General features: G+C 49.4%; 2 protein-coding genes across 4 annotated transcripts in view; one reads left to right on the top strand and one right to left on the bottom strand.

Moving 5' to 3' along the window:
- Dnai7 (dynein axonemal intermediate chain 7) overlaps positions 1-16,563 on the top strand; it is a 44,729-nt gene extending 28,166 nt beyond the window's left edge. Inside the window, exons 9-15 of the mRNA XM_038319067.1 lie at positions 4,695-4,776; positions 7,272-7,429; positions 9,817-9,973; positions 11,434-11,648; positions 14,040-14,207; positions 15,234-15,347; positions 16,128-16,563. Of these exons, the coding sequence (XP_038174995.1) occupies positions 4,695-4,776; positions 7,272-7,429; positions 9,817-9,973; positions 11,434-11,648; positions 14,040-14,207; positions 15,234-15,347; positions 16,128-16,400 (1,167 nt within the window). The 3' untranslated portion in view covers positions 16,401-16,563. The remainder of the gene's footprint in view (positions 1-4,694; positions 4,777-7,271; positions 7,430-9,816; positions 9,974-11,433; positions 11,649-14,039; positions 14,208-15,233; positions 15,348-16,127) is intronic.
- Positions 16,564-17,078: 515 nt separating this feature from the next.
- Positions 17,079-17,637, bottom strand: part of Irag2 (inositol 1,4,5-triphosphate receptor associated 2) — a 51,009-nt gene continuing 50,450 nt past the window's right edge. For all 3 annotated transcript variants that reach the window (XM_038319221.1, XM_038319222.1, XM_038319223.1), the window contains one exon: positions 17,079-17,398. In XM_038319221.1, the coding sequence (XP_038175149.1) occupies positions 17,155-17,398 (244 nt within the window). In that variant the 3' untranslated portion in view covers positions 17,079-17,154. The remainder of the gene's footprint in view (positions 17,399-17,637) is intronic.

Genomic DNA, 17,637 nt, shown 5'->3' on the forward strand with positions numbered 1-17,637 from the left:
TTGAAATACAAGTGTGAATTGACCCTGCAGGGTAAAGGCACCTGAAGACCTAAGTTTATCCCTAGGTTGTTCATGGGGGAAGGAGAGCACAGAATCCTGAAAGTTGACCTCTGACCTCCACACGTGTGCCATGGCATGACACATATGCACACACACAAACACACATCTGTACTATTTGTACACAAATAAATATAGAATTTTAAAATGTTGAATTCTTTGATGTTCTAAGAGCATGTTGGAAAATCCTGTTTGAAATACAACAGTTGTTTCAAGAAGTTTGAAGACTCTAGAGTCTAAAGCAGTAGAGAAAGTGGGCGTGAGTTGACTCTCAGCGCAGATAATTGTGTTTTGTGTGTGAGTGTGACAGGAGCATTTGAAAGGCCTGAAGGGAAGAGAACCAGAAAACGGGGCTGGGCCGCTGCAGAAGTGAGAAATACTGATGTCCCCCATCTTTACAAATCTGTTGGTTGTCAAGAGTGGGGGTGGACGGTTGCGAGGTCACAATCAGTGAGTCTATACAGCATGACTCTGTCTAAAAAACAAACTGATAGAAAATTTTCTTTAAGAAATAACTTTTGTTTGGTTTTGTTTTAGCTCTATGGGTGGTTGCTTTCTTGGGGTTCAGATCTTCTGGTCATTTCTCCTTCCCAGGGCGAGTGAAGATTGTGTCCCACTTCCCTGCAGCTCAGGCATGGCGGCCTGATTTGCTTTAGCTGTAGGACAGGAAGCAGTCAGTATGTGTGTGTAGGAGGGCATGGGAAATTGTCTCTGGACCCAACATCATTTCAATGTAAATGAAAAGTTAAAATAAAAGGATATGAGGTTGACTTCCAGAGTGGCAGGAGCTGCAGCCGTGACGTCATGGAAACAGAGCACACAAGAGGTCTTTATGAGTGTCTTTAGGCAGTGGGTCTCGCCCTTCCTAACGCTGCGACCCTCAATACAGTTCCTCATGCTGTGCTGACCCCACCCAGAAAATTCCTCTTGTTGCTGCTTCATACCTGTAATTCTGTTGCTGTTATGAATCATACTGTACATATCTGATATGCAGGATAGCTGATATTCAACCCTTGTGAAAGGGTCATTTGATCCCCAAGGGGGTCATGACCTATGGGTTGAGATTCACTACTCAAGAAGGTTCCTAGACTGTCAGCATGTTAGGTAATTTCCCACTCTATACCCAGAGGCTTCACTGCAGTTTATATTTGATGTGAGTCTACGAGTATCTTACACAAGAGTTACATCAACTTAAAACTGAAGAACAATAATTAGAGACTACATAATTTGAACCCCAACTTGAATTTGCGCAGCTAAAGCATTCTGTCTTCTAACCATGACTCAGTTACAGTGGCCTCATGGGGTCATGGTTTGCCCTTCTGTAAATTTGGGAAATAGTTTTTGTAGAAGGTTGTAGTTCCAGTTGTGTGTGTACCTTTGGGTTTGTGCACATGAGTGCACTGCCAGGGGAGGCCAGAGGAGGGCGTCACAATCCCTGGAGCTGAAGTTCAGTGGCTGTGAGCTGCCCCATTCTGGTTCTGAGAAACAATCCAGGGCTCTTACCCGCTCCACACCACCCCCAGCCCCTGGATGATTTTCTGTTAAAAGCCTAAACCTACAAATTCACAATAATGCTGGCAGGGCCTGTGTGTGCACTGGTGTTTGATTTGCTCTCTGAACTCAGGAAGATGGAGCTTAGCTTCCTTAGGCCACATGGCCATTGAGGATGTGGCTAGCGAGGCCTGCCTGCTTTTGTGCAGCTTCTGTTTGGCGAGATGACTGAAGACACATGAAGACACCAGTGGCATCCTGTGAGATGCTCCTGAGCACAGCTGAAGAGCCCGCTTAGCTTCTTCAGAGCTGTGAGGCAAGCTGGGAACCGAGTCAGGGAGAAGTCCCCACACTGACTGACGCTTGCTAAGTTCTGATCTCCCTGAGATGAGGGTGACGTGGGCGGGGCGTTCCCAGGACGCGGTCTGCTGAGGTGCCTCCAGTGAGGTGCCCAGGTGGGATGGGAGCTGGAGCCTTTGATGGGTGGGATCCTGCTCCCTGGTGCCTTTCCCCTTACCCCAGGGAAGGGGACCAGGTTTCTGTTAATGGCTCTAAGAGCTTTAGCAACAAGATCTGGTCCATGCCCTCCTCACCTGCACCTTTAGACTTCCCCTAACTGGCCATTTTTCAAAGCCTTCAGCTCCCTCACTTTGAATCTAGAAACTGAGCAGTGACCACAACAGCCTGGATGTTTCTGTCTGGAAATGTCATCCGTCAGACAACCTAGTTCAGTACTTTGGGGCCAGCCTCATTTAGATTTTTAGGGACTGGGCAGAGTGAAGCCAGATTCTCTACCCGGATGTAACATAATCGGCTTCTAGCCCAGTTCCCAGTGGATTTCCCTCCCCTATGAAGCCCCATGTTACGCATACACTATCTGAAAAACTATACCGGCTCCTCTGTTTCCTCAGTGATCCAGTCTTCCAAACTCCCACAGAGCAGTCCACTGACTCTGTGGACAGATCTCTAGGGCTTCCATGGCCTACAGTTCCAGGCAGCCCCATGCCCTTCCCAAGCACCTTCCAAAGCTATGAAAACATGGCCAGGTTGCTCCCAGCGACAGTACTGCTCCTTGGTGCTGTCTTTTCTGTTCCTTTTCTCACTGATCTTTCAAAATACACTTCAGAAGGGGCTGGCGAGATGGCTCAGTGGTTAAGAGCTCTACCTGCTCTTCCAGAGGTCCTGAGTTCAATTCCCAGCAACCACATGGTGGCTCCCAACCATCTGTAGTCTCACTACACTGTATACAAAATAAATAAATAAATCTCTGAAAAGAATACACTTCAGAAGACACTGAAGGAAGGGAGGGTTTGTTCGGGCTCATAGTCGTCAGGGACACAGTGCATCACGGGAAGCATGGCAGCAGGAGCCCTGGGCAGCTGGACAGGGACCTCTGCAGTCAGCCCGCAGAGAGATGGATACTGGTACTCAGCTCCTTTTTATTCTCTTTCTCATCGGGTTGAGAGTCCAGCACCCGGAATGGTGACCCTGTTCAGGGTGGGATCTAGTCAAGCTGACTGTGAAGATTAAATGACAGCGTAGTTTTCTTTTCTGTGAGCTTATTAAGAAGTTGGCCAAAAAAAAAAAAAAAAGAAGAAGTTGGCCACTAGAGGGCTCTTAATACCGTCTCAATTGATTTTAGTGGCTTTTATACATATTTCAGGTGTATTCTAAATTTGCGTGTAGCATGAAATATTTGGAAGGGCCTAATTTGACTATGGCATAATTATGAAAATTTTTAAAATAATTATTATTTCAGAACTATTTTATTACCTTGAGAAATAAGCAGATGGATATGGGTCTTTGAATTAAAAGTTTAAGTTGCAAAGTATCTCTTTAAGGGACCCTGAACTTTGAGGCCCTGGGTTCAACCCCAAGGCCTTCAAAAAGAAAAACTAAACAAGCATGTATGAGGTTAAAGTTGTGTGTGTGTGTGTGTGTGTGTGTGTGATACTGGCAACCAAACCTAAGACTATGTATGTTAGCTTAGTGTTTTCCACTGAATAATCTTAGGAGCTTTGCTTGTTTTCTTGTTTGTTTTGTTGTTGTTTGTTTTATTCAGTGGTTTTGAGACAGGATGTCATGTAGCCCAGGCTGGCCTTAAGTGGCTATATAGCTGAGGATAACCTTGGACTTCTGAATCTCCTGCCTTCACCCCTGTTTTACACAGTGCTGGGGGTCAAACCCCAGTCCTCCTGCATGCTGGGCAGGCACTTAGCTGAGCTACCTCCCCAGCCCCATTCTTGTTTTTAGTGAGCTGATTGTGTAGGAGCGACAGCTGACATTCTGGATATATGCTGGTGTGTGTACTGAAGAGATTGTATGTGAGGACCAAGAGACGAGGCATATATCAAATCAAAACAACATGTAGTTTTCCCTGAAATGACAATATTTAGGCTATGTGCTAGAAAGTGCCGATGATAAATGGTTTTGCTATTCTTTGGTGTTGGTTTTTGAGAAATGGTCTTACTCTGGTCTAGCCCTAGCTGGCCTGGAACTGACTCTGTAGACCAGGCTGGCATGGAACTCCTAGAGTTCCCCCTGTCTGTGCCTTCTGAGTGCTGGGATTAAATGTGTGCTCCACCGTGGGTTAACTTTGTGGATTTCGAGTTTACCGGATACAGTGCTGATGTGGGAGAGTCTTCTGTTTGTGTTGATTTCATTCGTTAATAAAGAAACTGCCTCGGCCCATTTAATGGGCCAGCCCTTAGGTGGGTGGAGTAGACAGAACAGGAAGAAGGAAGTGAGGTAGAGGGCTCAGTCAGATGCCACGCCTCTCCTCTCTGAGCCAGACGCAATGAAGCTCCAGCCCTAGATGAACGTACACTAGAATCTTCCTGGTAAGGCACCACTTTGTGGTGCTAAACAGATTATTAGATATGGGTTAATCAAGATGTGAGTAAGAGGCTGAAACTAATGGGCCAGGAAGTGTTTAAATGAATACAGTTTGTGTGTTGTTAGTTCGGGGCATAAGCTAGCCAGGCGGCTGAGAGCCGGGCGGCAGAACACAGCCCATAGCTCCTCACTACACAGTGCCACAGCATGCCCACATCGCAGGTTGTTTTGTGGACCGACGTCTTCCTTTCCACTCGCTGGATAATTTCCGTGGATGCTGACACTCACAGCTGCCTGTCCTTTGGTTGCAGACTTCCGACCAGGAGGATGAAAATGGTGAAGCTACCAAATATGAACTGGAGATGCAGTTGCTGAGTGAAGCTGTCTCAGCAGGTATTCCCATCACCCTCGGTGTGTAACGGAGGTGGCGTTCTTAGAAGACTAACACAAGGCCATCATAGAAAGGAATCTTTAAAGCAGAAATCCTTCACCATCCCTCTCCCAAGACAAATGCTGTTCAATCTTCTGTCTGTTGTCTCTCACTATGCACCTTTTTGGTTTTAATGAAACTGTGGGACCATATCAGATAAAACACTGATGATCACTTTCTTCTACTCAATATTAAGTTATGTCCTTCAGAAAAATATTTGTCCCGGACAAGTGCTATTCAGCACCAATCGCAGGATACATTGGTAGCTGCATAGCACAAGCTGCACAAAGGAGCATCGCCTAATTCCCTGCTGCCAGTGAGATGATAACGGATTTCTTCTCTGGACTGCCGTGCACACTCACACGCACATGCACGGACACACGCCTGAGTCCTGCACAGTCCCGGCCCAGCAGGTGGCCTACACTGAACACACCTTGGGAAGGGGACGCTGACCACGTGCCTGCCTTTTGTCTGACGATGCCTGTCCTCTTAGCTCTCACTGCTCTCCTCTCAGTGACGTCTGAGCACATTTGTCCTAACCCTCCGTCTCCTCCTTGCGCTCCTAACACTTCACTCTTTTTACTCTTTTATTCAATGGTTTACATCTTCTGAGGCAGTGTCTCCTATAGCCCAGGCTGGTCTCAAACCCTTTGTAGCTGAGGATGGCCTTAAACTTCTCATCTACCTGGCTCCACCTCCCAAATGCTGGGCTCACAAGCAAGTTTTATGTGGGGCCAAGGATCGAACCCAAGGCCTTGTGCATACTGCCCAGCAAGCTATGTGGCTCCCCCATCTTTGGACAATGTCTGTAGCTTTTACCAGGTAAGGTTTTTCTTCTCCCTAGACCAACAGTGCTCAAGTAGGCTGTGGGGCTCCTGACATCAGCACCACAGTTCCCTCCATGGTGACACCCAGTCAGAGATGTCATCACCATCTGGATTTGAGCACAGTGGTATTTCTGGCTTCTTTTTAGGCCAATAAATTGTAAGTTAAATACATTTAAAAGTTAGCTGGGCGGTGGTGGCACACACCTTTAATCCTAGCATTTGGGAGGCAGAGGCAGGCAGATCTCTGAGTTCGAGGCCAGCCTGGTCTACAGAGTGAGTGCTGGTACAGCCTGGGCTACACAGTAAAACTCTGTCTCAAAAAAATAAATAAATAAAGAGTGAAGTTTGTTAAACTTTCTCAAAGGAGACATGTGGGACCCCTGCCGCGTCTCTTTCATGGGAGCAATGTCACTACATCCCTGTGTCTTACTGCCTGCCCGTTGCTAGCTCTACAAGTTCCCACTCTTTCTCCTGCCAAACTCTGTGACACGGTACTAACACTGTGGATTTTATGGTTGAAGGAACTTGGACTGGACATATTAGTTAGCTCTTGGGGGAGGGGCAGGGTCATAGTACCTAGCCCTGGCTAGCCCAGTCCTCGCCATGTGGACCCTTCTGCCTGTCCTTCCTGGGAACTGGGACTAGAGGCGCGCACCAACACACCTGTACCAGTCTGCAGAATCAAGTTCGGCCACTGCTAAGGGTGGTGTTTGGAGGTGGCTGTCTGGTTGAGAGGTGAGAATGGCCCTGTCCCAGTGACCACTGGTGTCACTTTGGAGTCCCTGGGCTTGTTAGATCACAGGATCCCACTTCCCTGGGTTTGCTGTGTGCTGGGCCTATTTTTGTTGAAATAACCATTTTTCATTTAATACACGGGCCAAATTCTGCTTTTCCACCATGACCCTTCCCATCCTCCTCCTTTGGAGTTTCAGTCAGGTAATGTCTCATTTTAAGGACTTAGTTTGGTAATTATCAATTTTTGATCAAGCTGTTTCTGTCTTTTATGAAACAGAAAATTTTTTACCAGTAATACATGCTATTATATGTGTAGAAGGAGCTTCAGGCTGCTTCCTGCTGCCCGGCTCCCTGCTACCAGCTAGCTTTACCCCAAATAATTACATGGAAACTGTATTCATTTAAACACTGCCTGGCCCATTAGTTCCAGCCTCTTATTGGCTAACTCTCACATCTTGATTAACCCATTTCTAATAATCTGTGTAGCACCACGAGGTGGTGGCTTACTGGGCATGGTGTCTGCCTGACAATGCTTCTTTCTCCCAGCATTCTGTTCTGTCTACTCCACCTATCTAAATCCTGCCCTATCAAAAAGCCAAGGCAGTTTCTTTATTAACCAATGAAAGTAACACATAGACAGATGACCCTCCTACATCATATATGTAACCTTCTACAATGCTAGTGTGCACTGCAAACAGAGCCGTTCTTATCCCACCGGGCGTGCGTGCACACACACCCACGCATACCTGCTCCCCTCACGGCTGGCTAGTGAGACAGTCCGAGAACCTTGTGTAAAGTGAAGTACCCAAAGACAAACCTCCCTTACCAGTCCTGGGATTTTGTTTTCTTTTCCTGTTCTGGTCTGTTCTGAAGTTGCATTATTATGGTTTGTTTAGCACAGCTGTACCTGGTAGAGAACGTTGTGGAGCTGCCGGATATCCATGAAAAGGAGGTGGACTTGTTCCATTTCTCAACCCTGGGCGGAGTGTATCACCTGGACATCCTAGAGCTGCCCCCTCAGTGCAAGCCAGTGAAGGGCTGGGTGCTGGTGGAGGTACGGAGACGCTGCCCTAGAGATCACAGTGAAGGGCTGGGTGCAGGTGGAGGTACGGAGATGCTGCCCTAGAGATCACAGAGAAGGGCTGGGTGCTGGTGGAGGTACGGAGACGCTGCCCTAGAAATCGCAGAAATAGTTGAAATCGTTTTACTTCATTTTTCCATCCTCTCAGCATCTAATACATGTTGATCCTATTTTTGGAGAAATTCTTACTAACTTAGTTGAAAACCCACAGTCCAAATGCCCAAGAGTGCTAGCTGATCCTTAATACTGCTAGTCTACATCAGGGCTCGGCAAAGATTTTTTTCCTGTTAAATGGCCAAGTGGTAACCATTTTTGCCTTGGTTGGCTACCCTGACTCTAAGAACCCCACAGCCCTCCTCTTGGGTGCTGAGGCCACTGTAGGAAAGTGTGGGCATGCCTGTGTTCTAGTTCAAATATGCCTATGAAGGGCAGTGGTAGAGGGACATCCCAGGGATCGGAGCTGACTGGCTCTGCTCAAGACTCAGGCTTGCTTCAACCACCTCTGTGACCACTCGGGAATTTCCCAAGTGACACCCACCAACTCAGGCTAGGGGTTCAGCTCTGTGGTAGAGCATGCTCCTGGCATGGAGAACACTGGGAACCCTGCCTAGAGAACATGCCTGAACAGGCAGTTATGACATAGCGGCACCTGGGGGCATCCACAAATGGCACCGCGGTTGGTGGCCTCAGATCCACTGAGTCAGCAAGACCCTCACTTGCATCTGACAATCGGGTCCTTTCCAGGCTATCATGGAGGCTCAGCCACCTTGGGCGGGCTCCACAGGCTTGGGCTTCTCTACCACAGCTGCTCCATCTTGCTCAGCCCCTCCTGGAAGGACCTAGTGGATTCCATCTGTTTCCTGCGAACTCCAGGATGTCCTGCAGCCTATGCCACAGACCAGGGTTTGTGGTGATCCCCCTGCCTCAGCCTCCCAAGTGCTGAGCTCACAAGTGTGTGCTGCCCTAGTTCATTGATTTTAATTTTCAGTGGGTTGGTTTTATTTTTGTTGTGCATGTGCCAACTGATCCCACCTATGGCACCTGCACCATAAACCACTCCACATGAAAAATATTTTATTTCTAAGAAAGCAAAACTTAAAAAAAAAGAGTGGGATTTTTGTTTGTTTGTTTGTTTAATTCCATATTCCCATTCCCAATACCTGGGAAGGAAGATGAGTCCCTACCCATACTAGACGAACTGACCATTTGGACAGCCCTTCTCAGAATGTTTCAAAAAAAATGCCAAAATCTTAATTCAAAGGCTTGGGTTTGATCAAGGCCCTGCTTTCAAACCCCAGCCTCACAAAAGAAGCTACCCTTCCTCTTGTCCAGCGCCACTTTGCGGACTTGGCTTGGTAGGCCTTGTGCCATAAGTGTTCAAAGTGTCCAGAGATAACTTCTGTCTTGCAGATACTTTTTTTTTCCTGATCACTCCTAGCAATATCTCAACATTTCAGGGATGCCACGCACCGTCTTATGTGCTGTCGGTGTACCTGGGTTTTATCCATGAGGCTCTTGCCAGGCTGATTTTGATCAAGCCTTTCCTTTCTCTTTCTCCCCCTGAAATCAGAACAGGTCTATGGGAGATAGTGCGGTCTGCACACACTCCACTGAATCCATACGAGAGAGGGCACTGGGTGGGCAAACAACGGAAACAGTCCCTTTGGGGCTGGCGGTGCGGCGCCATGGTGGAGTGCTTGCCTAGAAGACACACGCCCTTCAGTGAAGGCAGCCTTCAAAGCGCTAGCCACAGGAAGGCTCAAACCCTGAGATGGGTTTTTGAATTTTGTCAGTGCCCTGCTTCACCTCTTCATATCTAGCATTGCAGTTCACAGAATTCTCCCCACCCTGGCTGTGGCTCCTGAGAGGACTCTGTGTGCTTGCTTTATTGCGAGGCTCTTTTTGTTTCCCACCTAGTTTCATCTTCCCCTGGTGCCTTCTCCCCCTGCCGATCCAAAGGTTTACAGACCCACCCTGCCGCAGGAATCTGCTGTCAGCTTGAGCCCTACACCCCCTCCTTCCTGTGCTGCTCCAGGGGCACCCATACTTCCGTTCTCGGTGTTTGAGTGTTGGTGTGAACTTAAAGTCTTCTTGTAGTCCTTGCGGGTCTCCTGATTTCTCTTGTGCCCTGGTGATTGGCTCTGTGGAATACAGGCTCGTCACAGGGCCCGAGATGTAGATGATGAACACTTCTGGAGCCCGGCCTCAGGAAGCTCCGTGGTTGTGGTTAAGTTTGGCAATGTTTTTCCCTCAAACATTTATCTCTGAGTGGGTGACAGCGAGTAGAGCTCATTATCGGAGGTGGGTCTGGCCATCGCGACCACCTGCTAATTTTCATCATTCTGGTCAATTTTTAAAAGATACGCCAAGAAGGATTACAGAGGTTTACATATCCTCCAGAAAACACAGACGAACCTGATCCAGAAAATGCCTTTCCACCCATAGAGGTCACACTGGAGGTCCACGAGAACGTAATCTTCTTTGAGGACCCCCAGGTCATAAGGTGGGATGCTGAAGGTACAGCCATGCCTCAGCCAGCAAGGCGGGTAATGCAAGTGATGGCAGCAGGCGGCCCTCCCTCCTCCTCCCTCTCCCTCCCTCCTTCCCTCCCTCCTCCCTCCCTCTCCCATAGTTTTGAGACAGGGTCTCCTAAGGGCTAACTGGTCTCCAACTCAAGGTATAGTCAAGGATGGCCCCCAAACTTCCTACCTTCCTGCTCCTACCCCTTAAAGGCTGGGCTGGAGCCCAAGGCCTCAACTGCTGGATTGTGCTGTGCCCTCTGAAGCTCCAGCTCAGGGCTTCTGTAGCTTACACTCATTATTGGCCTGTTCTGGTGGAGGGGGTGTGCATGCCGCAACACTCATGGAGGTCAGATCACAACGTACAGGGGTTGATCCTCCTACCCCTCGGAGTCCAGCGACCCAAACACACATGGTCAGATTTGGCAGCAAGTACTTTTACCCACCAAGCTACATCGTGCCTGCCCAGAAGGGTCACTTTAAGAGTGGGGCTCCTAATTGTTTATCTCATCTAAGAGTGCCCACACTAGACTAGAGAGCAGGCTTAGTGGGCATGGCACCGGCCCAGTGATATGAGGACCCGAGTTTGAATCTCCAGAGCCCATGAAAAAGCCAGGCACTGTAGCAAGCATATCTAGCCACTGTGTTCCTACAGTAAGTTGGGAGACGGAGACCAGAGAACCCCAAAATCTTACTGGCTGACCAGCGTGGCCTGCACAGCGGACAATGTTGGACTCTGCCTCAAGTAAGGTGACAGCTGAGGACCAACACCTGAAGTTGTCCTCTGATTTAAAAATGTCTCTTTGTTATCAGGGACATGGCTGCACAGTTGTATCCGGTTCCTAAAGCGAGATGGTACGCTTGGAAACCGGAGAGTTGTACAGCTGTTTTAACACGGAAGTGAGAAGGCTGGAGGTAGCTCAGTGGTTAAGAGCACTGGCTGCTCTTGCAGAGGACCTGCCTTCTGTTCTGAGACGCTCACAACCATCTGTAACTCAAGTTCCATGGGCGCTGGTGCCCTCTGCTGGCTTCTGTGGGCAGTGCATGCAGTTGGCACACATACATACATGTAGGAGAAACACATGAAAATAAGTAACAAACTTGGAAATGATCCCTGAAAGTTTAATCTTTAAACAAAAACAAACCTTTAAAAAGCAAAGCAGGTTAAAAAAAAAAAAAGAAAGAGCCTCTGTGCAGGGGTAGGGAAGGATGGGCGCATGCTCACGGGCAAAGGCGGGAGAGGGGGCTGAAAACAGGTGTGAGAGAAGGCAAGAAAGACAGGCTGAGCGGATTATCCCCTCCCTGTCATGGACCCTGGAGGCAGGGATCTCCCAGCAGGGGCGCTCTTTCTTGAGAGTCTTAATACAGAAGACAATTAGGACACAGTACATGTATTTAGATGTTTTTACTCGCTTTTGTAGGAAAACCGTGAAACTAATGTCATCTTCTGTTGCAAAGGTAAGTTCTGGAGAAAAGATGGCATCAGCTGTGTTTTTTACAATCAAGAAGAGAGGCTCATCACCTTCAACTTGGATACTTTGAGCCCCGTCACCTTGATTCAAAACGCCCATATTCACATGCCTTACCAGTCCTGGGAACTGCGACCCCTCGGTGTGAACAGGGTCCTCATCACTGTGACCACGCTTTTCACTGAGATCCAGATACACATCAAGGTGGGTGACGTCACAGCCCGCCTACACATTCATGTAGAACGCCCTGGGGCTGTGATTTCCAAGCGAAGTCCGTGGAGTAAATAAGCAGCTGTAAGAGGGGGCTCCAGCTTGTTCCCCAGTTCCTAGGGCTGGGGCAGTCATCCCGGCAAGCCTCACTCCTTGTCTCTTCTCTGTGGCTTGTCTTAGTGAACAAGACTGCTTACTGCCCCTCAGGAATAGCCTCGGAAGCCCCAGAGCAGTGGATTCATGCCACGGGCTGAGGGGAGGGACTTGCTGCACCGTGGTCTAAGGGACTTTCTTAGGCAGCATGGAGGTGTTTTAAAATGTACGTGGTGAGGGTGTAACCCTCCAGTTTCCCAGTGTCACTGGTGAGTTTGTGATGTGCAAATTAAGCTGTTTTAAGAAGAGCTGATACAGTAGAAAAGCTACCAGACCATCAGGCTCCAAGCCCACGTGGGACAAGCATGGTGAAAAACACATTTAATCCCAGTATTCAGGGGCACAGGTTCTGGCCAGCCAGAGGCACACTGTGAGATCCTGTCTCAAACAAACAAAACAAATAAAGCTTCTGAGGGGGTAATTGGGTGACTTCCTAAGCCCTTAAAACACCGGCAGTCTGCCTGCTGTCTATTAGGACAGCTGTCCTGAGAGTGTACAGGGTATTGCCCTGCTGGCCTTGCTGCCCGGCCTCCCTGTCCGGCCCTGCCAGCCTCCCTGCCTGGTCCCTGTCTCGCCCTTCCCAGCATCCCTGCCTGGCCTCCCTGCCTGGCTCTCACCACCCAGTCCAAGCACAGGGAAGATGCCATGCATGACTCTAGTCTACTGGGCAGAGGCTGACGTCTGTGTCTATTAATGAACATGCAGGTCATAGATGAAGGGACTCTGGCCAGCTGGAGTGTGGTGACATTTTGTTTGTGCTCTAACAAATATCGCTTGCCTGAAGATCAGAGTTCAGAGCTAAGCCGCTTGTCAGCCATACTTTTCAGGGAGTGGTGGTGCACACCTTTAATCCCAGCACTCAGGAGACAGGCAGATGGAACTCTGTGAGTTCAAGGCCACCCTGGGCTACGTGAGATTGAATCTGTCTAAAAGAGAAACAGAGCTCACACAAAGGTGATCCCAGCACTAGGGAGGTGGAGACAGGAGTTAATGATATGGCTGGGCAGAGAGAGGAGTATAAGGCAGGAGGAGACAGGAGCTCAGCTTCAGTCTGAGGTTTCATAGGGACAGGATTGTCCCTTTGGTCTGAGGATGTCATAGACGTAAGAACTTGTGGCTGGCTGCTCTGCTTCTCTGATCTTCAGCATTAACCCCTATATCTGACTCTGGGTTCTTCTTATTAAGACCAATTAGAATCCATGCTACACTCGGGCATGGCAAGCATGACCCTGGCAGGCCTCGCCCATCTCCCCCGCTCCCTCTGCCTTGCTGGACACTGTTAGAGTCCTAAAGCCAGATGCCAAGGTCCGTCCTCCTCCTGACTGCGAGGCCTAGCGTCCAACACAGAAGCTCCCTTTGGTTCACCAGTAACTGAAACACACCACATGATGCCCATCCTGATACAGACTGCACCTTTTCCTCCCCCTGCACGGTCATTGCTGCTGTTTTTCTGCCTGAGTCTGAAAGCAGCCATTCTAACTTTTCTTCACCGCTTAATAAAGGATCTCTCTGTGAAAGCAGATGTTTGGGTGTGGTTTGTGCCTAATCTGGGGTCTAGGAGGGAGCCCCGCTATGCAGGGGGCAGGGTGGTCTCTTTCAGAACAGTGTGCACGCATCTTCAGGTTGGGTTTTACAGGTTGCCCCTGTACAGGTGGCAATCAAGCTCTTGAATAAGATGCAGCCGAACCAACTGATGCACACCGCAACTGAGAAATGCATGGTGGATTTTGAGCATTTGTTAGGAAAAAACCAACTGGCTTCATTTTTACACTGCACAGATGCTGAGATCATTTAGATCTAGTAGGTTAAATAGGCAGTACTAGATGCATTCTTATTTTGTATTCCTTCAAAACTGGACAGTTTATAGCATGTTATGTCTCACATATGTTAAAAATTAAGAATAAGTCCTAAAGTACAATCATGATTGTTTAATGGCTACTTTAATTCAGAATGATCATAGAGTATTCTCACATTTTATAAAATGGATCTGAGGCACCATTCCTAATCCCTCAAGTACCCAGAGGAGCCTAGGAAGTTAGCGAGCTGCCTGAGGCGATGAGGGGACCCTGAGGTGATGGGACCCCGAGGCAGGGCTTCCAAATCAGGCCCAAGACATACCAACTGCTTTGTTTAACTGTAGAGTGGCCTATGATTTCAGAACTACCACAGTGAGAAGGCTAGACCTGGCATAATACTGATTAAACCAATTTCTTTTCTCTCCTTGAAATTTAGGAAAACCTCTGCATGTTAGCGTCAGTCAAACTGAGAAGCCAGGAGCATTTGTCTCATTTAGAAGGGAAGTGGATGAGGCCTGTACCCTTCATCCTGGCTTTGAAGGAGGCGGGGCTGAACATCTTCCCGACTGTGTACTCTCACTTCTACGTCGTCATCAGCAACAAGGTGAGCCAGGCTCTCTGCATTCAGTGGAGTGGGAACCTAGGTGCCGCTGCGGCTAAACTTTGGGGGCGGGAGAAAGACCAGGCCTGCCATCTACAAGGTCACTGTTAGCAAAAGCAGCCCCAGCCGCCGCTCCTTTTGTCCAGTGCTGGGTCTAAAGCTGGGCTGAGACTGTCTCCGCCGCGTCACACGCGGGCCCCAGCCTGCAGAGCCATGTCCTTTGTGGTCTCGGCAGTGTTCCCGTGTCTGTGCTCTTCCGTGCTCCTTCTGAATCTGGGCCCCTGGAGAGCAGGGGCTTCGGATGTTCTAGCAGCCAGCCCGGCACTAGAGTGCCAGGCGTGGGGACTGCCCGGAGTCACGGAAGCGTTCTGTACGTCTGCCACCTTCTGGTGTCTTTCCACTTGTCAGTGATTGGGTGACCCCAGCCAATCATGTCCCGAAGGGTGTGGACATAAACGCACAGATAGAACAGGTCAGTTTTAGTGACCCAGTGACCCAGTTAACTGTGCGCACCACCCTGCTCCTGTCTGTAGAACAGGGCCTGCCCTGGGAGCTGACATTCTAGCTGAGAACTGAAGGTGCCTTGGGCGTTAGAAAGGCGGAAAGTGCTGTGGGAAAACAGAGCAGAGCAGAGGAGGAGGGAGGCCGGACTGCACGGTCCATGGCGATCTCAGCTGGAGAGTGAGGTGTGCACCCCAGGGGTGTCTGGGTGGGGTGGGGTGGGGTGGGGGCTCTTTCTAGGTAGAAAGCCCAGCTGCCACCAGGCCCCCAAAGGGAGCAGCCAACTGGCAGGTCTGCCGAGGAGCCTGGAACTGTCAGACTAGGAAGGGTACAGTGTTGGGGACAGCTCACGGAGGACTCTGTGGACACTGTTCACTTTAGGGCATGTGCAGAAAGGGAAAGCTGTTGCCTGATTGAGAGTGGAGTCACAAATCTGACGTAAAATTGGAAATAAGGACAGATGACGGGTGGGGGAGCTTGCTGGAACACTTGAAGACCGACTATGCGACTATGTCCCCCTCTGGACAGGTCCCCATGGTGGAGGTGAAGGCCTATCGACAAATGGCCCTACTGAGCTCTGCCTTCGCGTTCGGATGGAGCAAGTGGAACAGTGCCTGCAATTCCACCAGAGTCGTGTTTAGGGTACAGTATGCAAACCAGGAAACTGCCGTCTTCCAAAGAGAAGACACCCTCTTAAAGGGGAAATGGACATTCAGAATGTTGTGACGTTCTGAGTTCTGGCGTGTCAGACCACTGAAGGACTGGCCATCTTTACCCACTCTGATACCACATGTATCTGATACCACATATGACCTTATGTCTGTGTTGACTCCAGAGCGAAGGGGACCCATGTGTACGAGTAGCTATGGCTCATGGGCCCCTGTGGAAGTCAGGCCTGCAGAGTAACTTCCTGACACATTACTGCTGACGCATAGAACAGACACCTTTCCAACTCAAGGCTGAGTGATTTTCCTCTGAGCTAGGCTGGAAGCCAGAACCTCATACGTAGTGTATGTCTCATCACCGAGCTGTCAACTCCCTACCCTCCCACCACCAGGCTTGGCCGCGAGTACGTCAGCACAGAGGGCCACCATGCTTCTTTCTCTTGTCCCTACTGTGAGAGCTGGGTGTGCATGGTGCAGTAGTGTCTGTGGTGGGTACCCACGGTTGGCTGGGCTTCTAGAGCAGTGCCTGGGTGACGTCTGTCTCATGGAGACGTGGGCAGCTGCTCCACAAATGCCCAAATGCACATAGCTTCACGGTTTAAAACAACTCAGAAATGGGGCGTGCAGCGTGGTTTCAGCTGTGCTGAGCCAGCCTGGTCTACAGAGTGACAGTCTTTCAGCTGGGTGATCTGGGTACTCAGCAGCTCCTTTCCTTGTGCATGTTCTGGCGTTCCCAGAATTGGAATTCTCTCTCCAGGTGAAGGAAGACCTGGCAGAGGAAGCAGAGGACCATCTCTGGGCCCTGCTCATGTTCAGCGGTGACAGGGCACAGTTGCTGAAGATCAAGGAAGACAGCGAGGTGTTCTCCGAGGCCCTCAAGGAGGAAACCGAATTCCACTCTACTTTGTACCACATGGCAAAGGACTTTGCCTCTCCAGAGGCGATGGAGAAGGTTAGGCTTTCAGATTGCCAGTTCATCGACTCGGTGTGCCACATGTTGCTGTCCATCCGGGTTCTTAGCTTTGCCTAGTCTTCATGGCCTGTGTAACAGCTGGTGGGACCCTCAGACCCCAGGAGGAATCAGGTATTTATCCAACTGGTTGCTATCACAAACTACTAAAATGACCTAAGAGCACTCTATATTCAAGTTTCACTGCATGAAGATTGTAATAGTTCTTTATTTTGATACATTCCAATAAAAGCACTATGTCTCTCTGTCTCAGAAAGCTCACTAAAATACCCTAAGTGGCATCCCCTCCCTGCGCTAAATAGTTGGGGAATTAAAATATCTCAGCTGCTCTGAGAACCCTGTAGACAGAGGTTTCTGTCCTGCCTGATTCTGCAGCCATTCAGCCCCAAAGAAACACACAGAGGTCTACATTAATTATAAACTGGTTGGCCTGTTACGTCAAGCTTCTTACTAACCCTTACATCTTAAATTAGCCCATAATTCTTGTCTTTGTCAGCCACGTGACTTGGTACTTTTATTGGTGAGGTCTTCTCATCTTGCTTCCTCCGTGTCTGGCTTCCTCTGTGAGGAGTGCAGACTGAGCCTTTCCTCTTCCCAGAATTCTCCTGTTCTGCTCACCCCATCTATGTTTCCTGCCTGGCTACTGGCCAATCAGCATTTTATTAAACCAGACAAGTGACAAATCTTTACAGAGTACAAGACCACTGACCCACAGCAAACCCTGGTTTCACGCTATAATTACTTGAATGTTACTACTTTATGAACCTCAGAGGGCAATGTTAAAAACAGAGCGGGACATTTGGCTGTGCTGCAGTCAGACCGGTGGGTGCCCATTGTGCCTGAGTCCGGTAAGCGGCCATAAGATGTGTTCCAGAGACATCCAGGCGCTGCCTTCCTGTGCGGGCGCAGCCTCCACTGCCGTCTGGAAGAACTGGCCCGTGAGAAAGCTCATGAGTGCTGCAAACAGTACGATGAGGACCACAGAGAGCCAGAGTACCCTGTTGGCCCTTCTGAAGGACGCCTGCAGGTGAGTGACCCAGGAAGTGACGGAGCTGCAGCTGTGGGGAGAGCACAGGGGAAGCACGCGGTCACAGCGTGTGGAGCCTGAAGACTCTCTGCTGGTGGCAGGAGTTACAGAGCACCCAGACAAGGCTGCCGTAAACTGCATGTTAGGACGGAGCTTTGGTCTAGGGTACAGTCTTCGCCCCTTTCGTGACTATTAGAATGAAAGGAATAGCCGGCTGCAATGTGGGGTCTGTGGCATGGGCGCTAACACATTTATCCTTTCGAATGCACG

The sequence above is a fragment of the Arvicola amphibius genome, chromosome 2, assembly GCF_903992535.2.
Source record: "Arvicola amphibius chromosome 2, mArvAmp1.2, whole genome shotgun sequence".
Taxonomy (NCBI): domain Eukaryota; kingdom Metazoa; phylum Chordata; class Mammalia; order Rodentia; family Cricetidae; genus Arvicola; species Arvicola amphibius.